This window comes from Convolutriloba macropyga, chromosome 5 (genome assembly GCF_964194025.1).
Source record: "Convolutriloba macropyga chromosome 5, txConMacr16.3, whole genome shotgun sequence".
NCBI lineage: Eukaryota > Metazoa > Xenacoelomorpha > Acoela > Convolutidae > Convolutriloba > Convolutriloba macropyga.
This window is the reverse complement of record NC_134472.1, coordinates 63,923,234-63,946,230: the sequence shown is the minus strand read 5'-3', so window position 1 is coordinate 63,946,230 and position 22,997 is coordinate 63,923,234. Positions and strand designations below refer to the sequence as shown.

General features: G+C 37.1%; 1 protein-coding gene across 2 annotated transcripts; it reads left to right on the top strand.

Moving 5' to 3' along the window:
* The first annotated feature begins 212 nt into the window (after positions 1-212).
* On the top strand, positions 213-22,877 carry LOC142340162 (uncharacterized). 2 transcript variants are annotated; one of them, XM_075390668.1, is made up of 8 exons: positions 213-712; positions 2,484-2,728; positions 6,294-6,527; positions 16,604-16,753; positions 17,079-17,299; positions 18,964-19,450; positions 20,268-20,434; positions 22,517-22,877. In XM_075390668.1, exons 1-8 carry the CDS (start codon positions 609-611, stop codon positions 22,730-22,732), a joined length of 1,824 nt encoding a protein of 607 aa, XP_075246783.1. In that variant the 5' UTR covers positions 213-608; the 3' UTR covers positions 22,733-22,877. The 2 variants fall into 2 exon arrangements, with proteins under 2 accessions (XP_075246783.1, XP_075246782.1); XM_075390667.1 differs by having other exon boundaries at positions 214-712; positions 2,481-2,728.
* Positions 22,878-22,997: the final 120 nt, after the last annotated feature.

Genomic DNA, 22,997 nt, shown 5'->3' with positions numbered 1-22,997 from the left:
TCTCTTTAATACAGAGCGAGTGCTTGTATCAAATTCTAAACAAATGCCAAATTACAATTTTACTCAATCTTATTTCGTTTAATATATGCATGTTTTACTGACACAGCACTTCTAGGCACACCAATTAGAGCAAACTTTGCACGCAGAAAGTCTCAAATTATCAGTTTTTACTCCGGATTAAAACATGCTAAGAACAAAGCAGGTCAAAAAATGAAAAGTTACGAACTCGTTTGATTTTTTTTACTGTGATATGTTTAAAAGTTATCTGAGGTTTGTGACCAGCGAAAGGTTATGAGACTACGCAAAAAAGCGACTACGGTCTGGTTAGCAGAGATATTTTAATTTGATTACAAGAGGTGTTATAGCATGATAGAAGAGACCAAATTGAGATGCTATTGTAATACATAGAACAGCTGGCCATACTCTTTAACATACAGCAATATTAATTTATGCTCATTCGTATCATCTGCTTCAGAATTATCAGAATTTGCTTCTAGCCATAGTGGCTATACAGTATTAATTACAAGACGTCTAAGTTATTGTTACGTGATAGTGGTGGTTGTGGTGGTGGAGTTATAATCGATTCAGTTATAAATACCCCAATTGTAATGTCGCTGAGGAGTCGCAGTGGAAACAGATTGGGAACTATGACTCCTAAAGTGGACATAGCGTCTCTGCCTACTACTTCTCTGTTGAGACTTATCGATGACAGGCTAGCTTGTCAAATCATGGCTCTTTTTGAATAATAATTGAGTGTGTCTAATTTTGGTCACGTACAACAGTTACGATTTTGGCAGAATTTTAAGTGTTTCTTCTCTATTAGAGAATCCGCTCAGTTTAGGAGTTAAAATTAGTAGTTAGAAGAAAAAACAAAATATGAAAGGCTTTGAGTTGTTCCCAATTTTAAAAATAATTGAGAAATATCAAATTAGAAGCAGTTTTAAACGGATAATGGCACAAAAAACCAATCTGATGGGAGCTGTTGACTAACCAAATATCATTCCTGATAATGAATCGCTGACTTTGAAAAAAGATAAAATCTCCCGTGAACTACCAAGGCCTACTGAAAACAAACCTTACAAAATTAGGGAAAAGTTGCGTCAAGACGTTGAGTGGTTTCCAAAAACATATCGCAAAAAGTATTCTTCCCGTATGATACATTGAAGTTTCCTAAAGTCGGACTTGAGAATAAAAAATAGACATAGATTAGCAGTGTATTTTCGGCCCCAATGACTTGATTGCATTTTAAGTTGCTTGTTCTGAAACACGGTTGTTCCCAGCTGTAGTAGTTGTTCCTTGTTTTTGTTTTTTCTAAGTTTTCGGTATCATTTGATATAGTTAATGCAAATTCAGAGTCTGCATAGAAAGTGAGAAAATATGTTTGGAAAATATTTGGATTGATTCTTGAAAAATAGTTAGTTGGCGTCAGGTTTATGGTTAATTCACCACTTTAAATTCATATTAGTTATAATAAAAAATGTGGGGACATGTAGAACTTGACACTGGAGAACCATGTATAATTGCGGTTTCACGAGAACTAAGGTTGTTATCGAAAAATATCAAACATTAAGGTAGGTTAGGAGTTAATGTCTTCTTCGAATCGGGACAATAGCAAAAATGATTGCGAACCTGTGATAGGTAAATGTTTTTCTAGAGTATCAACACTCTGTGCCCCACAGAGGCAATTAAATGTAAATCACTCTGAGATTAGGGCTAACTACTTGTAGAAAAATTGGTTCACTAGCAGAAAACTCAAGTTGTACTGAAGTGTGACACTAGTCGACATTCCATGTTCTGCGTTACCACCTACCTGATGAGTTTTCCTTTACCTGATGACATACCTGATGGGTTTTTGATTCAGTCTGACCATAGCCTGACCAACGTTGGCTGCAATGATGGTACCACATGAAAATTTGAGACGCAAAAAAAGTGGCCATAGTCACCAAAAAAAGAGCAATGCTGCTCATAAAAAGAACAGTCTGAAATGTGCGGAATAATAAGAAAAATGGCATCTGAGAACAGGCCGCAGTAGGCCTAATGCTGTTCCGCTGCGATTACGGAGGAACCAAAATTATTGATCTTATTGTTTTTATCAGCTGGGTTGACACTCGACTGGTTGGATTGAAGATAACTACAACGAGCTGCACATTTCTTCCTCCTAATTAAATGATAGGTTCCTTGGTTAATCTTTTAGAATCATTTACTAGATTGGGAACTAGGTATAGTTATTGATGTTTGTGTCACTTTTTAAACTTCCAGGGAAGTTCATTGTTCATTTCTAATAATAGTGAATGCTTTCGAGCTTTCATTTGTAAATTAGTTCAGTTTGCTAATATTTTTGTGTTGTAGTATATCTGGTAGTATATTTGAAACTCAGAACACGGCTAATCCACTTTTTTTAAAGACAGAAGTGTCACAATAATGAAAGAAATTTATCGAAAGGTAATCTTAAAAAGAAAAGAGCCAATTTGTCTCATAAGAAGTCGCTATTTGCGATCGGAGGTCACAGATGATGACAGTGACTCATCAACACAGCGCAGATTGGCATCTGATGGGGGAGGACGAGGAGGAGGTGGGGGGTTAGAGTCTTCTGTCGAGGAGAGGTCTCTGATTCCCTACTCAGCACCTGTCCTTCTCCCTAAGTCAACGACATCCTTTAGGAATGGAGGTGGTCTCCATGGCAACAACTTCAGTGCCGAGTTGGAGGCACTCGACTGGACTCTTAAAGGTATGTATCTATCTCTTAATAAAAACCAATGGAAAAGTTGATTCAAAGACACCAAATGTTATAAGGGAAAGCAAAACAACTTAATCGCAAATCGCAAGATCAAAATTGTAGACTTTAACGATTTAGCCGGAGAGCGAGGAGGAAACTTACAGTAGTAGAAAAAATTTTGATTTTTTCCGTTTTGGCCCCCAGGACGTTATGCTCCCCCAATTACAGGGAATGTACTATTACATAGTAAATCAGGATCTATTCTGTTTTGGCCCCCCAGCTTAGTGAGCATAAATCTTTTATGACCCCCAGGCGCACGTGCTATTTTCTTACATAGTAACGTGCTATATAACAGCATATAATTTGTAACTGGGGGGTCATATAAAACACGGGGGGGGGGGGAAACAGAATAGATCCGTAAATCACTATGTGAAAATATGGCACGTGTGTCTGGGGGTGCAAATAATATGCTGCCACTAAGGTGGGGGCACAAACGGAAACGATCTAATGTTTTAGTCACAATGGGCTAATTTTAAACAATGAAATTCCGCTTTTAAGCAAAAAGTTACAACACGGTCGTCAGAACATGCATTTGAAGCAACGAACCTCCCTCAGTACGTTATATTTCCCCCAGTTACAGAGTACGTACCATTACACAGTAAAACACTGTGTAAAGAATATGGCACGTGCTTTGTAACTGGTGGAAATATAACATACTGAGGGAGGTTCCTTGATTAAATGCATGTTCTGACAACCGTGTTGTAAAGTACGTTATATTTCCCCAGTTACAGAGCATGTGCCATTACACAGTAAAACATCGTGTAAAGAATATGGCACGTGCTTCTGGGGTTTGCAAATAATATGCACCCACTAAACTGGAGAAGAGAGAAATGGAAAAGCCACTTAATGTTGAAATGCCACTTTTGTAACGTCTCAGAAAAATCAACGCAAAGATAGCAAAAAATAATCAGGAAGAACTCTTAAAAAACTGTTTTAACGGCTGCTCACTCCATACGTTGTTAAAGTGAGTTCTGTAGAGCCGAGTTAGTTTTGAAAAAGTTGTTCAAGCTCAGCTGGCTGTTGTCAGAGAAAATAGGTTGCATTTTTCTCAGATCATAAAGGTTCTTGAACTACCAATCAGTAAAATGTGATTAAAGCTAAATTAGAGGCAGTGGAGGAGAAAAGCTCTGTTGACAACTACCTCGGCTATCTATTTTACAATTGTTTTTCAACTCGGAGTGAAAACTTTTAAAGTAATTACAAATTATGCAAACTGAGACAAGCTAATTGATGCATATGTCGTTATGTTCGCCCATTACGGGAAATCAATTGGCTGGACCTGAGACGCCTTTTTAACAAATAGGTTTCTCTATTTTATAATTTTGAAGTATTTTTGTGGTTGTCACAAAAAACAGAATGGGAAATCATGACACTATAAGTCTCTACTAGGATAAAATAGGATTCGCTCATGAGTTTCGTCATTTTAGAGCTTTGCTACATGCTATAACTGTATCGTTGAGCAGTAGCACATAATATACATTTCTGGCTCGAGTAAGTAGCAGTAGAGGTCTCAATGATGCCTCTAATTTTGCAATACGCATCCCCGACATGGCACCCCTCTTAAGTGTCCCAAAGAAAAAATTAAAAATTTCAATTTCGTTGTCATATGTGGACTTCATTTTCGTTTTCTCTCTGTACCGGTTAGAGCAGTTATATTGACTGCATGAAGCGGTTAAGTGCTTTACCTGTTTGTTTTCAGCTAGCACGAAGAGATCTTTTCGTCCTACAGAATGTAGTTAACGGAGTTATTTATTGTGATCTCGATCATGGTTTTGCGACATCTTATACTAGGCCTAATCATATGGCCGCTTCAAAATAACGAAGACAAAAAAAAGCAAAATGGATGAACATTTCCCATTTTGATTGCAACATGCTGCCAAAAGCCTTTACAAAAAAACATAATACATTTTAACTTGACTAGGAAGAGGTTCACTTTGGAAATCGATAAATTCTTTTTTATAAGAATTGAATTGTTTGACGTCGAAAACACGTGCTTTTTCTATATAAAATGTTGTTACCACTTTGCAGGTCGTAAGCTGTTTTTTGCGATTATTTGTAAATATGTCAATGTTTTAGTTAGTCATGTGTTTTCCTTAAAAAAATGTGTCATTTACTACTACCAAGGCGCAAAACTAATCTGGAACTCTTTTTCTGCAATTTCTCTGACAATTTCATTTAATTAACTTTTTCAATGAAAGAACTTAACCAAATTTAAGCAGTCCAAATTTCTTCTGTTTTTATTTGTACACAAAATTTTGGTTCTAATGTTATTTTTACAAGCCGGGTAGACCTCAGTATTCAAGAAGTTTTAAAACAATAAATAAGAAGTTTTACAACAGATTCAATGAAATTTTTATGACTACATATTCATATAGACGTCATAATATGATATTTTCTAATTTTATAAATTTCAGGTAATTTTTTCAGGTGTTTTTACCTGAATTTAAATTAAACTTCTTACTTAATTTTGGCCGCAATATTTGAGTAAATCTGGGAAAACTGAGGTGAAAACACATGAAAATGAGAATTTTTCCTTTACTGCTCAAGCCTTATTTTCTGGTTTTTTTCAGGCTTTCCTGATGCTTTTCAGGTACAAATTTAGCCAGTGATGACTGAATTTTCATGTCAAATTCTGGTGCTTCAGGTATTTCTCAGGTGATAAAAAATTGCCTGAACGATTCAGGCAAATTCAGATGTTTTTTTTTGCTCAGGCAAATTTACTTGAACTTCTTTTAGATTGTAATCATAGAACTTTCATTTATGAAATAGTTTTAGTCATAGAACTTTCATTTATGACAATGTTGTAGTTCTACCAATTTTTTAAAACTTTGTTGATTTTTGAAGTCAATGTTCCATAATATGAAAGCTCTAAGATTAAAACTTTTTGAATTAACGGGAAAATAACAATTTATATCAGACAGTTCAATTCAGCCTCACTATTGTTTGTCTTCGGCTATTTGAGTTGAACAGATTTGGTAAGATGTTAACCATATAGTGTTAACAGATTTACAGAAGTCTGCACATGCAGATTGATTGCATTAGTGGCAAATGAAAGCATTTAAATGGCACTTCTCAGAGAAAAGTTAATCAAGACATTTTCTTCATTTTAGAAATGAAGGGAAAATTGGGTCTTTCCCATTATAGCCCCGCCAGCTTTGAGCTTTGTAGTCAGATAACCTATAGCTCCCCCCATTATGGTAAATATACCATAATGGGGGATATAATTTCATGGGGGCTATAATGGGAAAGATCCGAAAAATCCCATGTTCTCTTAGTTGATATCTAGGATCTATTCTGTCCCCCCCCCCCCCCCCCCCCTAGTGTTTTTGTGTTTTTTATGACCCCCAGTTACCAATTATATGTTGTTATATAGCACGTTACTATGTGAAAATAATGCACGTGCGCCTAAGGGTCGAAAAACATATATTGCCACTAAGCTGTAGTGCGGGGGGACAGAATGGATCCGATATCTATTGTTCCATAAGCAGAAACTGATCCGTATTATGCGTGTGAACAGGTGACCTTCTGCAGCTGAAGAAGAGTTACATGTGTACATTTGAGGAGCAGCAGAGGGAGATAGAGAGACTGGCAGTCCAATTGGAACAGAGTGAGAGGGAAGTGAGGGCTAAGAGGGCAGACTGTGAGTCACTCTCTCTTCAAATGGAAAGGAGAGTGAACACTCTTCAGAGAGACATGGAACACATCAATGTCAAAAATGCCTCTTCTATTAAATCAATCACTCACTCCAAAGGTTACACACCTTTTTACTTATCCAAATACCTCCATATTGGCGCCAACTAAGGGATGGAAAAGCAATTAATTTTATAGTTAAATTAAATTTTTAATTTTTTTTTTCTAAATTTAGAAATTAAATTTTAAGCGGTTAAATTAATTTTTTAATTTTCTTTAATTTTTTTAAAATCAACTCTAACTAATTTGGGATCTATTCTGTTTTGGGCCCCCAGTATAGTGAGCATAAATTTTTTATGACCCCCCGGCGCACGTGCTATTTCCTTACATAGTAACGTGCTATATAACAATCTATAATTTGTTACTGGGGGCCATAAAAACACTGGGGGGGGGGGGGGGTGGGGGGGGGGGACAGAATAGATTTCCAATTTGTCTTGATTTGCTGCTCATATGGATTTCGGTGCTGTTTTTCTTTAAAACCTACCATCGTATTCAGTTAAATGGATTATCAAATAATATGATTTGGGTGTTAAGTTTTATTCCGAATTGAACCGGATTGAAAAATAACATCGTATGAGGTCTTCTTGAAACGAAAATTTGGATCTATTCTGTTCCCCCCCAGCTTAGTGAGCATGAATTTTTTATTACCCTCAGGCGCACCTGCTATTTTCTTACATAGTAACGTGCTATATAACAACATGTAATTTGTAACTGGGGGTCATAAAAAACACTGGCGGGCCGAAACAGAATAGATCCGAAATTTTTTCCAGAACTCCAAAATATGAGGATGCCGTAGACAAAGTCTTAAACATCTTCAGCACTCAGGTCAGTGTGCCATCTGATCCCACCATCCTTGAGCTCTCACATTTGCATCCTGGTCTTGAATTGGTGTCAGGACAATATACTCAATGCCATTATACCCAATGCATAAAAGTCCCAATGAAACAATTTTTAAGTGCATAAAAGTCTGGACGATGGTGTTAAACTTGTGCGATCAGATTTCACCTCGGTCTGGTATGGTATGATCAGTGCTGTATAATGCAGATGTTGAAGCGATGTTGTATTAAGGAAATTTTCACATGGAAAGGATTTAAAAAAACGAAAAGAGCTGTACATTTTTGAAAGCGACAGCAATGTGTGTCCTATCAAAACACATAGTTTACCAATCAACCCTACACACAGTTGGATGACACAACACATAATTTAGAAAAGAATGCGTTGTAAAGCAACAGAATGCCCTGGCTTGTGTATGAAAAAAATAATTTTTGTTCAGATCAGAGATAAATTTTATCGCTCGAACTGTAACCGGAGGTGGTTTTGAACGCTCGGAAGTTTGGACAATGATCTGAAACATGTTTGATTAGGATCAATTTTTTTCTTGGATAGCCTTAACAGAGGTCCTTTCTGTCTAGATTGGTCTCATTGGTCTCATCACTGTTGATTTTGACCTCACTGCCTGCACATGCAGAGCTTACCTTTGTCCAAATTACCCCCTGATTACCACCCAAAGTAATGTAAGAGTAGAGGGGTAACGGTCTATAGGGAGAGACTATGTACGATTAGGTCGGGGGTAATAGAGGCAGTGGGGGAATTTTTAGATTTCACCCCCCAAAAATTACCCCCCGCTAAAAAAAGATTGTGGAGAGGGTTTAGGGGGGTAAAATGATACAAGGTTAGCCGGTAATGGGGTGTAGGGGGGAATTGTAAGATTTTACGTCCCCAAAATTTACCCCTCAAAAAGATATAAAATTAGGAGGTAGTTTTAGGTGGTATAACGATGTAAGATAAGATGTGTAAATAGGAGTAAGCTTGGAATTGTTAGATTTTACCCCCGAAATTACCATCCAAAAAGAGGTTAGATTAGAGGGGAGATTCGTTTTTTTTTGGGGGGGGGGGGTGGGGGGGGGGGGGTAAAACGATGCAAGATAGGGGAGGTAATGGGGAGTAAAGGGAAATTTTTAGACTTTACCCCTCAAAATTACCATACAAATGACGTTAGATTAGGGGAGGGATTCTTCTTTGGGAGCTGGGGTAGAAACGATGTAAGATAAAGGGTGTAAATGGGGAGTAAGTGTGGATTTTTTATATTTTACCCCCAAAAATACCATCCAAAAATATGTTAGATTGGTGGGGGATCTTTTTTTTGGGGCGGGGTGGTGGGGGGGGGGGAGGTAAAACGATGTAAGGTAAGTATGGTAATGGGGAGTAGGGGGAAATTTATTGATTTTACGCCTCAAAGTTAACATACCAAAAGATTTCTGATTAGGGGGTTTGTTTAGGGGGGTTAAACCGGGTAATGGGGGGTAAGGGGGGACTTTTTAGATGTAATACCCCAAAAATAACGCCCAAAAGCATGCAAAATTAGGGGATAACTTTAAGGTGGTAAAACGATCTAAGATTAGGGTGGTAATGGGTTGTAATAGGGGGAACTTTAGATTCTGCCCCCAAAACACTTCCCAAAAAACAAGTAGGACTGGGGGATAAATTTAGGTGGGTAAAACGACGTTAGGTTAACGGGGTAATACGGAGCAAGGCGAGATTACCCCTCAAAGAGACTTAAGATTGGGGGATAATTTTTGGGTTTAAACAGGTGTAAGATAAAGGGGTGATTCGGGTTAAGAGAGAATTGTTGGAATTTACCCCCAAAATTAATATCCAGAAAAATGTAAGATTAAGCGGGTAGAACGGTGTAAGATAACGGAGGTAATGGGGAGTAAAGGGGAATTTTTACACCTTAGCACCCGAAATTAACCCCAAAGAAGATGTAGGATTAGGGCCTAAATATAGGGGGGTAAAACGATGTAGGTTTAGGTGGGCAATGGGGGTAAGGGCGGAATTGTTAGATCTAAATCCCAATAAAACTAATAAGAAAAAATTACAAGTTAAAATGACATAAGATAAGGGATAAGTGGGAGTGAAGGGGAGTTGTTAGATTTTACTCCGCAAAACGACCATCCAAAAAGATGCAAGATTAGTGGGTATCTTGGCATTCTAAGGCAAACTGGCTCAGGGGAACGAGGTTGTGGGTTCATGGCTATGACTCTGCGACTATAGACGTAGTAGACGATGTAAGATTGGGGCGGCTGGGGGATAAAACGATGCAAGAGTAAGGGGCATCGTTTTAACCCCCCCCCATTAACCCTGCTCTTTCATCATTTTGCCGCCCAAAATTGCCCCCTAGTCTTACACCATTTTAACCCCACACCCAATTACCCCCCCCCCCCCATTACCCCCTACTCTTGCATCGATTTACCTTCATTTCCTGCCAAAATGATGCAAAAGTTTTGAGGTGAATTGGTTTAAAACTCCCCCCAATTACCCCCCTAATCATACATCTTTTTTTCGGGTGAAAATTTGACACGGGTAAAGTGCCCTAAAGTCCTATCAGAGGTCACTTTGATCTGGAAGGACTGATCGGAGTTCAAAACAATCTGATTAGAAATCATTTCGGTCTGGACCTCAACCTACGTTGACAAAATTATTCAATAATAAAGAGTTCAAAGTAACCAACAGAAACGCTTTCAGTTTACGTCAGCGTAGTGAAAATGTTTGCATGACATCGAAATGTGAGTCAAGATTCAACAACCGTTCAATTATCACTCGCGCTAAATTTTGTTTTTATTTACTGTTCAAAACATATTTTCTTAGTTGAATCATACTATAAAACCAAAGAAATTGGATTTGATTATTGTTTGGTTTCCAAAATTCCATATATTACACTAGTATGATAACAGAAATCAGAAATCTTTTTTCCTTGCATTGATGTAATTGCTTTCAAATGAAGTTTGTAGCATATTATTGTTGGCTTATGGTATTGGTTTGAAAAAATTGGCTGGAAGATTTTTTGTTTAACACTCATCCTCAAAAATGGGATCAACAGGCAACACCCGGAAGTCACTAGAGCTTTTTCTCTTGCTAGGGTTTAACTATGCACCGAAAGTTTTTTGAAGACATATTTTCTGGGTGTGAAGGGCGGTTCTTGGAGTTTGGTCCTCCCATTTTACCCCCTCCCAACTCCCACCTCCACTTCACTTTTTCCCCGAACCGGCCCCCTTTCAACCGCTCCCCAATTTTTACCTCTGACACAACCGTCAAGCCGTACCCCCCTCCCCGCCAGACCCTCACCGCGCTCACCCCAAACCCCTTCCTAAACGGTAGTTATCTGCAGACGAGGCCAACCGCTCGCCAGTTGTTTGATTAAGAGCTAACCGCTCGCCAGTCGGTTATGTTCGGGTTTTTTATCAAAAATCCTCAATGATGTGATTCCCGGGAACCATTTTGCGATGCGTCAAAATCAGTTGATATGGAATTTTGATTGAAAAAAATGGACGCTTAATTTGAGAGTGATTGTACGAAGATGAGTAATTTAGATAACCTGAGCTGCCGGGTTATGTTTATTAAGGTCATACATGAAACACCTGTAGAATGTTGAGATAACAACAAAACATGTTCTAAATAGGGAGACAAACGTTTGTTATGGTATCGATGCAGCTAAAGTGTCAAGCAATAGTTTTCTGATGAGTTTTTTTTTACTTTTAGTACTTTTTGATAACATTATGCGGGTATTTACTGCATTGGTGAAATTTTATGTTTCATATATGACGTTGTATCATTAACGAAAAATTTTTCTGAAAAAGATAAGCACATTTTTTCAGACAGCAATTTATTTGTGATTTCTCTATATTTTATAGGAATGCATATTTGAACTTTGTGTGTTAACTGGGAGTTTTATGTGACCTTGAATGAAATTAAAGAAGTTTGTATGACGTTTTACCAAGAAAAAGAGTTCGATCCTAATTTGAGTGAAGTTTCATTTGTCATCAAAAAAAAATTTTCGAACTTTTTTTTCAAAAAAAAATTAATGCACAAAAAGTTTAGAAGATAAGAACTAGCTCCAACCTACAAAAAATCACGATGCAAATTTTTCATTGAAAGCGATATTAACAGAAAGCTAATTACCGAACCTAAGAACACTTAACGTACAAAAAAGTGCTGCATTTTTTTTTCTAGTTTGACGGCATAAGTTTTTGACTTTCAGTTGCTTTATTTAAACGTTTTATATTTACCAAAGAGCAGTCTCAATTTCACTGGTTCACTTCCAGGTATTACTGATATCATAAAAAATATTGATTTTAATTCATCTTATAGGTCACTAGAAAAGATTAGAATGCATAAATTTGGGCTGAAAAATAAGATTAGTTCTACAACTAACGAGATATCATCGCCCTATTTGTGGTTGCTACAAAATTTAGTCGACAGATCTCTTAACCTTCTGAGAGAAAACGTAAAAATTTAGCCAACAAATTCATCCTAAAGGTTAAAAAATCTCATTGGTCGGTAAATCATTAGTTCATAGGACCAGAATACAATTTGGACGAAAAGACTAAAAATTTATACTTCTAAAGATAGCATTTAAACTATGCGTGGATCGAATCAGAAAGCCTGGAATTTTATATCAAAAGCATTTGTAATTAGTCTTTATGAAACTGTTATTATTTTCAGTTTACTGAAGCTACTTCTTTTTCTCATAAATTCAGTTTTTTTCTTCCCCTTCTTGGCACACCACTTCTCTCTGGGACTCATGGGGTTATATAAATCAAGAAAAGATAAAAAAAATTTAACCTATTCTTGCCAACTTTGCAAATCAATTTGCTTATTTTCAGTTTTTAGAATGAGCTCTGCCTTCTTTTCCAGAAAGTACAGGTACAGGTCACTGTCCAATCTGACCTTTTTTTTGACACTTTTGTACATTTTTCAGCTACGTCATTAAATGTGGACTACAGCTGATTGGTGATGATCGCAAAAATCTGTGGTACTTCGTTTACCATTGCACATTGAATTTGTTCTGTAATAGTTCATCCCGCTCAATTATGGATTCCTTAGCCAGACTAGTTGCAATTAAAGCCCTTTATTGTTTGACTCAATGTTAACTCATATAAATACAGAACAGAAATTTATTCATTGCACTGACAACTTTATCTATAGGGAGAAAATTTTTTTAATGCCATCATCATTGGTTTTTTTAAAATTTGCTTTTTTCACAAACACGAACAAGGCAGAGTCTGGATCATGAAACTTTCAGATTGCCTGTGTCCTATCATAAATAGAACGATCCAAAGTCTAGACCGTGTTCCGTTTTGCTCTGGACGTGTATTTTCATAGGGATTCCTGAGCGAGCAAATGAACGCACCGAAACTTTGAACGAGCCGAATTCTGTATCGTAGATGGTTTTGGTCTGCCTGTGTATTGTCACCCCTCACCGCGCTCACCCCAAACCCCTTCCTAAACGGTAGTTATCTGCAGACGAGGCCAACCGCTCGCCAGTTGTTTGATTAAGAGCTAAACGCTCGCCAGTCGGTTATGTTCAGGTTTTTTTATCAAAAGTCCTCAATGATGTGATTCCCGGGAACCATTTTGCGATGCGTCAAAATCAGTTGATATGGAATTTTGATTGAAAACAATGGACGCTTAATTTGAGAGTGATTGTACGAAGATGAGTAATTTAGATAACTTGAGCTGCCAGGTTATGTTTATTAAGGTCATACATGAAACACCTGTAGAATGTTGAGATAACTACAAAACATGTTCTAAATAGGGAGACAAACTTGTGTTATGGTATCGATGCATTAAAGGGTCAATCAATAGACTTCTGATGAGTTTTTTTAATTTTAGTACTTATTGATAACATTATGCGGGTATTTACTGCATTGGTGAAACTTTAAGTGTCATATATGACGTTGTATCATTAACAAAATTTTTCTGAAAGAAATAAGCACATTTTTTCAGACACCAATTTATATGTGATTTCTGTATAATTTATAGGAATGCATATTTGATGATTGTTTGTTAACCAGGAATTTTATGTGATCTTGAATGAAATTAAAGAAGATTGTATGACGTTTTAACAAGAAAAAGAGTTCGATCCTAATTGGAGTGAAGTGTAATTTGTCATCGAAAAGAAATTTAAGAACTTTTTTTCAAAAAAAATTAAAGCACAAAAAGTTTAAAAGATAAGAACTAGCTCCAACCTACAAAAAATCCGGATGTAAATTTTTCATTGAAAGCGATATTACCAGAAAGCTAAAAACCGAACCTAAGAACGCTTACCGTACAAAAATGTGCTGCATTTTTTTATAGTTTGACGGCATCAGTTTTTGACTTGCAGTTGCTTTATTTATATGTTTTATATTTACCCAAGAGCGGTCTCAATATCACTGGTGCACTCCCACGTATTACTGATATCAAAAAAAAGTAATGATTCTAATTCATCTTATAGGTCACTAGAAAAGATTAAAAGGCATATAATTGGGTTGAAAAAAACATTAGTTCTAGAACTAACGAGATTTGATCGCCCTATTTGTGGTTGCTTCAATATTTAGGCAACAGATCTCTTAACCTTCTAAGAGAAAATGTGAGAGTTTAGCCAACAATTTCAAGATAAAGGTTAAAAAATCTCATTGATCGGTAAATCATTAGTTCATAGAACCAAAATTCAATTTGGACGAAAAAATTGACAATTTTTTTCGCAAGATAGCAATTAAACTATGCGTGGATCAAATCAGAAAGCCTGGAATTTTATCCCGAAAGCATTTTTAATAAGTCTTTATGAAACTTTTATTATTTTCAGTTTACCGAAGCTACTTATTTTTCTCATAAAATCAGTTTTTTCTACCCTTCTTGTGAAGTTTACGATGATTCTCTAAGGCACACCACATCTCGCTGGGACTCATGGGGTTAAATGATTCAAGAATAGCTAACAAAATTTACCTATTCTTGCCAACTTTGCAAATCAATTTGCTTATTTTCAGTTTATAGAATGAGCTCTGCCTTCTTTTCCAGAAAGTTTAGGTACAGGTCGCTGTCCAATCTCACCATTTTTCGACACTTTTGTAAAAAGCGCTCACCCCAAACCCCTTCCTAAACGGTAGTTATCTGCAGACCAGGCCAACCGCTCGCCAGTTGTTTGATTAAGAGCTAACCGCTCGCCAGTCGGTTATGATCAGGTTTTTTTATCAAAAATCCTCAATGATGTGATTCCCGGGAACCATTTTGCGATGCGTCAAAATCAGTTGATATGGAATTTTGATTGAAAAAAATGGACGCTTAATTTGAGAGTGATTGTACGAAGATGAGTAATTTAGATAACCTTAGCTGCCAGGTTATGTTTATTAAAGTCATACATGAAAATCCTGTAGAATGTTGAGATAAATACAAAACATGTTCTAAATAGGGAGACAAACGTGTGTTATGGTATCGATGCAGCTAAAGGGTTAAGCAATAGACTTCTGATGAGTTTTTTAATTTTTAGTACATTTTGATAACATTATGCGGGTATTTACTGCATTGGTGAAATTTTATGTTTCATATATGACGTTGTATCATTAACGAAAAGTTTTTCTGAAAAAGATAAGCACATTTTTTCAGACAGCAATTTATTTGTGATTTCTCTATATTTTATAGGAATGCATATTTGAACTTTGTGTGTTAACTGGGAGTTTTATGTGACCTTGAATGAAATTAAAGAAGTTTGTATGACGTTTTACCAAGAAAAAGAGTTCGATCCTAATTTGAGTGAAGTTTCATTTGTCATCAAAAAAAAATTTTCGAACTTTTTTTTCAAAAAAAATTAATGCACAAAAAGTTTAGAAGATAAGAACTAGCTCCAACCTACAAAAAATCACGATGCAAATTTTTCATTGAAAGCGATATTAACAGAAAGCTAATTACCGAACCTAAGAGCACTTAACGTACAAAAAAGTGCTGCATTTTTTTTTCTAGTTTGACGGCATAAGTTTTTGACTTTCAGTTGCTTTATTTAAACGTTTTATATTTACCAAAGAGCAGTCTCAATTTCACTGGTTCACTTCCAGGTATTACTGATATCATAAAAAATATTGATTTTAATTCATCTCATAGGTCACTAGAAAAGACTAAAAAGCAAACAATTGGGTTGAAAAATAACATTAGTTCTAAAAGTAACGAGATATGATCGCCGTATTTGTGGTTACTTCAAAATTTAGGCAACAGATCTCTTAACCTTCTAAGAGAAAATGTAAAAGTTCAGCCAACAATTTCATCCTAAAGGTTAAAAAATCTCATTGATCGGTAAATCATTAGTTCATAGAACCAAAACTCAATTTGGACGAAAAAACTGACAATTTTTTTTACGCAAGATAGCGATTAAACTATGCGTTGATCAAATCAGAAGGCCTGGAATTTTATCCCGAAAGCATTTGTAATAAGTCTTCATGAAACTTTTATTTTTTTTCAGTTTACCGAAGCTACTTATTTTTCTCATAAAATCAGTTTTTTCTACCTTTCTTGTGAATTTTACGATGATACTATAAGGCACACCTTTTCTCGCTGGGACTCATGGGGTTAAATGAGTCAAGAATAGCTCAAAAAATTTTACCTATTCTATCCAACTTTGCAAGTCATTTTGCTTATTTTCAGTATTTAGAATGAGCTCTGCCTTCTTTTCCAGAAAGTACAGGTACAGGTCACTGTCCAATCTCACCATTTTTCGACACTTTTGTACAATTTTTCAGCTACTTCATTAAATGTGGACTACAGCTGATTGGTGATGATCGCAAAAATCTGTGGTACTTCGTTTGCCATTGCACGTTGAATTTGTTCTGTAATAGTTCATCCCGCTCAATTATGGATTCCTTAGCCAGACTAGTTGCAATTAAATCCCTTTCTTGTTTGACTGAATGTTAACTCATATAAATACAGAACAGAAACTTATTCATGGCATTGACAACTTTATCTATAGCGAGAAAATTTTTTTAATGCCATCATCATTGGCTTTTTTAAAATTTGCTATTTTCAGAGTCTGGATCATGAAATTTTTCTGTCTGCCTGAGTCTTCTCATAAATAGAACGAGCCAGTGTCTGGACCATGTTCCATTTTGCTCTGGACGTGTCTTTTCATAAGGATTCTTGAGCAAGCACATGAACGCACCTAAACTTTGAACGAGCAAAATTCTGTATCATAGGTGGTTTCGGTCTGCCTGTGTATTTTCAATTGCCTGGAAGCAAAAATGGCCTGGATGGGCATTTTCATAAGTCATTTTTCAACCTGGGGGAAAATCATGAAAAAGTAAGAGAATTGATCATCTTTTGACCTTTTCATAGACGAAGAGATTGCCAACCTGACCAGATCCTTGGAAAAGAGTGAGGCTCATGTCTCCCAGCTGATGGAACAGTCCAGGTTGATGAAGGGAGAGATGGAGTCACGTGACCACACCAGCTCGGCCATGATTGACTCAATCAACAATAAAATTGGTAATTAACACACCTTTGCTTCCTCTCCATAATCATGACTTAATTCAACTTTCAGTGTATTTTTATGTGTGAGCAACTTGACTCCGTTATGCGGAATGACATTTTTTGTTTGCTGTAGGTAAAAGTGATTTCAGTCCTAAATTGAAGAATTGATCGATAGTGTACGTATAAATTCTACTTTCAATCATAGTACATTGTAGTCTTAATGGCCAGTGAAAAAAGCGATGTTGGATTGTTAAAGAGAAGCTAAAGCTCTAACAATTGAGTACCCTATACAAATAGTACTATAGTTCCAAAGAAGGGAGGAGACTGTTTTGTTAACCAGTTAGCCTGACTGGACAACACGAGGATGAGTTGGAGAAAGTGAGGAAACTGAACAGTGAGAAGATGGAGTACGAACTGGACAAGATGAGGAAAAGTTTGACAGAGTCACACGAGAGTGAGATGAACAAAGTAGAGAAGTCATCTGATATGAAGAGACAACAGTTGGAACACAACATAACAGAACTGAACGGAAGAATTGCAAGACAGGATACTGAACACAGGGTTAGTCATGTGTTCAGTTCATGTACACATTTCAGGTCAGAGGCCAAAATAACCTCTGAGCCAAGTATGACTGAATGTTTTGTACTCTTGTAGTCAATGTCAGTGTCGACTTGGTAAGTTTTCTATGCCTACATGACTTGTGATCTTGACAGAATATTTCTTTCAAGGAGCAAAATTAATCTTGACTGGTTTTTGATATTCCCGTTTGACTTGAACAGCGAGTTCTAAACGACTGAATTTTCGTGGCAAAAACCAATTTGATATTCGCTATGATAAGTTGTTAGGTTAATTATGACCATTAGTGACAAAAATAATTATTTTCGTCACTCGTATTTGCAGATAAACGCAACCGATTTCCACGATTTTGAGCATTCCCATTCCGATAGCCTAAAACATTATTGATCGAGTTTAATTGCTGATAACTTTAGATCCCTATGGGTAGTTTCAAAAAAGCTTATTCCCTTTCTAATCCACGACTTAAACACGGAAGTCTTAAAGTGCCAATAATTACTGTGCCAGGAGTTAAAATGCTAGAAGTTCTCGCATACGTAGCCAGAAGTTTACTGCCATGAACTTTCGGCATTTTCAAGTTTGCGAGTTGAGATTTTGTTGTAGGTTACCTGACTTCTTAAAACATGCAACCAGCACGTATTAAAGTGACTAAAGTAAGTGAAAGTTAACATCTGGCTACCTGTATAGAAACTTCTTGCACCGCGTTCGACATTCTGCACAACATTTGGCAATTTAAAAAGTTTACGTGAGTGTTTTAAACAAGGCTAATTCTGGATAAATTCAGTTCTCGATAAGCGTCAGAACCAGCTCTCGCGGTTCGTAACAATGGGCAACTTCTCTAAAGTTCTTGTACTTCTGTAGTTTTTGTAAGTTTAGAGTGAAAAACACGGTATTAAAATCATTTTTTTCTAAAAGTTTGATTAGTAATAGAAAAGTAGCGCATTGGAGACGGTTCTTGTTGAGTGCTTTGTTGTTTTTTTGTACCTTTTTTTTCATTTTGTCAAGTGATTTTTCTTTGGTTAGAAAAGTCGGGTCTTTCCTATTATAGCCATCCCCCCACACGAAATTATAGCGCGCTCTATTATGGTATAACTACCGAGATGGTTGACTATAAATTACCTAACCACTAAGCTGGGGGAGGGGGGAAGCTATAATGGGAGACCCGAAAAGTCGACATAGCTCTGTCAACAGAGTACGGAAATATTGACCTACATAGTTGCTGTGGCAACAAAAATTGGATAAAATAAACAAAATTGTTATTTTTCTTCCTACGCAAGCTCAGCACCAACAGCCTTATCAAGTTTCTGTCAAATTAATTGACCAATTTATGCTCTCTGAAGTTGAGGATTTGCCGACATCAGAGATATAGTACAGTTCAAACTCAACAAAATGATCAAGTGTTTCTCTGACATCCGGAATTTTTCAATTTCTGAGACCATAAATCGGGCAATTAGTTTGACAGAAACTTGTCTAGGTATTAGAAAACTTTCTAATTAAATTGTTAAACTTGGGCTTTGAAGCGTTAGAACATTGCCTCTCATTTTCACCAGGATGCTTTGAATTCAATCAACACTAAGCTTGGCACCGATGACGTCCGAAAAAAAGCATTACAGAAATCTTGCATATTAGATATTGAACGGAAAATGTTTCAGTCTCTGATGAGCAAACTGAAAGAGGACCACGAGAGAACCCTGCAGACGACCATCAGTCGAGAGAGGGAACGAACTCAGTCAGAGTTACACGACTTACAGCGATCACTCTCTAACAAACACGAATACGAATTGGACAATTTAAGACGCAAACTGACCAATCACAATCAAGAACTGGAAGACAAAAACAAAAAGCTTGAAGTCGAAATTGAGCGACTGAAAAAACGGGAAAACGATTTAGTTGTTGAAATTGAAAATGTCAAAAGGAAAAATCGAGAAGAAATTTTGTCTCAAAAAGAGAAGCTTCAGTCGGATTCGAACACAGAACTTCAGAGTTTGGAAAAGAAACTGAGAGAGAAGTTTGAGATTGAGATTAAAAAAGTGAAAGATGACAAAGGCAAAGTGGAAGATGACTTGAAGATTTCTGAGATGAAGCTGGCGGACATAAAGAGCAAATTTGTTCTACTCGAAGAGACGCTTCAGAAAATGGGTAATTTTTTTATTTGCGATTACCTTTCAGTGCAGAAAGTTCTGTTTTATCTGTATTTAATTGTTTGATCTTTTGGCCGCCACAACAATAGTTAGCTTTCGAGTTTTCTTGAGAATTTAATCAAGGGACATTTGTGCGCAAGTTTCGTTTTTTTTATAGGATAGGATAAGTTAAGGATATGTTGAAAAGTTTTACAGAAATAGGTGAAATTTTCCCGAAATTGCGTAGAAAAGCGGCTAAATTTTCAGAAAATTCGGCGAAAAAACCTTACATAATAATGCGTTAAATGCGATGAAATGATTTGGAACTTTGTAAAAAAAAATGCCCTGAATTTTTTGAAATTTGAGTATGCATTTCATCACATCTCGAAATGCGTTGAGTACGAAATGCGCTGAAAAGCGGCTGAATTTACAGAAAATTCAGCCACTTTTCAGCGCATTTCGTACATAATTTTCTTGACCCGGGTAGTTGTGAGAGATAGCAGAGATAAATCGTATAGACCGGAAAAAAAAGAGCAACACCTAACTGACAAATATTGACATAGTTTTCTCTGACACTGCTAATTTCGGATTGGAGCTTTCCTATGTGATGGATGTATTGCATTTCGAACTTTGGGTTTGAACCGTAACTTAAGTATTTAATAAAGATATTTAAAGAAATCAAGTTTTAAGCTCACTAAAGAAGTTTTGTGGTTATACTAGTCCAACTACGAGTTCTATCTTGCGAGATGTCGAAATATTCTTGCCTATTTTGCGAAGGCGATTAAATCCAATTGAAGAATATGTTTGATTGTAACGAATGATTGATGATTTTTCAGAGGAGCGTACGATCAGCAGCATAGAGAAGACTAGTTTCAAGCTGGTCAAGGCACTCGGATTGGAAGATCCGAGGACAGACAAGTCACAGAGTCTCTCTGCTGCTCTCGAGTACCTCAGATGGACTGCCAAAGAGACAATCAACAGCATTGCCACAAACCAGACACTTGTGAGTATAGACACAATAAGAGACACAATAATAGTCACACTGTTAAATTATACTAAGTTTACAGAGGGACCTGGAATTTTTGTCAATTAATGTGGTATTATGCGCAAAAGTGTCCATTATTACTGTCAAAAAAATAGCAAATATGGCATTAACCAGTGATGAGCTGCATGTTCATGCTGCTCCTAGTGAGAATTTTTCCAACTAAATTCTAAATTTTCAAAATCAGCGCCTCCACAATAGAATTATTCAAGTATGTTGGATATTCCGATATTGTATGGAACCTAATAGCAATTTCAGTTACAGTTTCAGGTTCAAGATGATTACTTTTAAAGCAATTTTTAGACCAATTTTTAAGCAAATCAACACCGGATGAAGGATAAATTAATTTTTCATCATTTATGGCAGTGAATTATTCGAATTTGCCAGTTTTTAATTGCTCTTGAACGAAGTTCATAGCAATTACTGTAAACGTGTGTGTCTTTTTACGTCTCGAAGAGGAGTATTGAGATTCTACAGGTTTTTTAGCAGAAAGCAAGTTTGTTCATGACTTGAATTTTGATTTCTTTCTGTTCGAGCGTTTACCTCCGTTTTTGATAGTTGACTTCTGTTCTCGAACATTGGACTTTAACAGTAGCTTCGTTTGTAATGTATAGTAAATAGAAACTGCTGGTAATGTTCATGGTGAAGAGGTCATTTTGAGATTTTTTGTTCATATATAAGTCATCCCTAATTATCTAAACTACACCGCACAACCACCCCCCGCCCAGCACCTATCTACCCCCCACCAACACCTACCTAACCCCCATCTCCACCGCATCCCCCTACCCCAACTTACCACCACCCACCCCTACCCCCTCCCTTCACCTAGCTAACTCCACCTAACCCACCTCTCCAACTACTCAAACACTACCCACCTCTCCAACCTATCTACCCACCCACCTACCTACCCCCCAACACCTACCTGCTCCCCGCCCCCAAATTACCCCCCCCCCCCTCCCCCACCTACCCCTACCCCCCAAACTACCCCCTCCCTTCACCTAGCTAACCCCACCTAACCCCCCCCCCAACTACCCCAGCACTACCCACCTCCCCAACCTATCTACCCACCCACCACACCTAGCCCCCCCGCGCACCTAAAACAGTGTCGGCATTTTTTAAAAACAATTTAATGTGGTTTGTTGGGCAAAGTGTTTTGCACCCATAAAGAAAAATTGATCTAGACTAAAGACCATGAATTAAATTGCCTCGCCTGTCGTTTAAGGGCAATTCTTCCGACATTTGTCGGTTTATGTTTCATCATTTATGGCAGTGAATTATTCGAAATTGCCGGTTTACCGCATTTATGTACGTATTCCTCCTGAAGGCAGTTAAAATTTTTTCTTGCTGTTCTTATCCATTTGAACTATTTTCACCGCAATGCCCGGACTCTGGTAACATAGTAAAACAGTTCTGTTACATCAAATTCCAATAATGAAATAGTAAAACAGCACTGGAACAGAGTATCCTAAGGGCTTTTTCGTTTTCATTACGGACAGTGAGAAAACTTAATATTTATTTGCTCTAAAACGAAGATTGTAGCAATTATATTAGTCCGGTGGTCTTTTTTATGCAATTTTTGTCTGACTTTTTGATCTTTTCGTCCTCAAAAACGGGGTAAACAGGTAACGCCCCGAGGGTTTTAACTTTGGTAAGAGCCTTTTGGCTTACTAACCTGTAAGTATGCGATTGACGGAAACTGCTTTAGAGACATTAAATTCATGGGGGGAAGGGCGGTTCTTAAATTTCAACTATGTGTTTGTTTGGTGAATGTTGCATGCATGATTGTAAAATGAATCAAAACCACAAATTTGGGATCTTTTCCGTTTGTGTCTCCCCCCCCCCCCCCAAGGTTAATAGGTGCATTTAAATTGCACCCCCAGACGCACGTGCCATATTTTTACACCATGAAATGACACGTGATCTGTATCTGGGGGAGCATAGCGTACTGGGGGGCAGAAACGGAAGTTGATAGTCGTCTGAAATATGACCCTCAAAGTCATTTTAAATGAATCATTCTAGGATTAATATTGTTGATGTGTGCAGGTATTGGACATTTGTGACAAATGGAAGACATTCGAGAGGGAGAAGAGTGATGAGGTGAGGAGATTGAGAGAACAGTTCAGTCATGAGACAGAGGACTTGATTGAGTTCTCAAAACAGGAGATAGGAGAGAGTTACAGACATAATCTGGCCACTTTCAGACCCATTCCACAACAACCACATACAACATCGCCACATCCTCGAGATCATCAACAATAATCACAGACATATTTCAAAACTACTAACAAGCTTTCTATTAAGATTTTTTGGATCTCTTCCGTTTGTGTTGTGCCCCCCCCCCCCCCAGCAGCTTAGTGGGTGCTTTTAATTGCACCCCCAGACGCCCATGCCTTATTTTTTACTTAATCATTTACTATGTAATGACACGTGCTCAGTAGCTGGGAATGTATTACGTACTGAGGGCACAAACGGATGTTCAAATCACCGATTTTTGAGATTTGAAATTCTTAAAAATCAGCGCTTT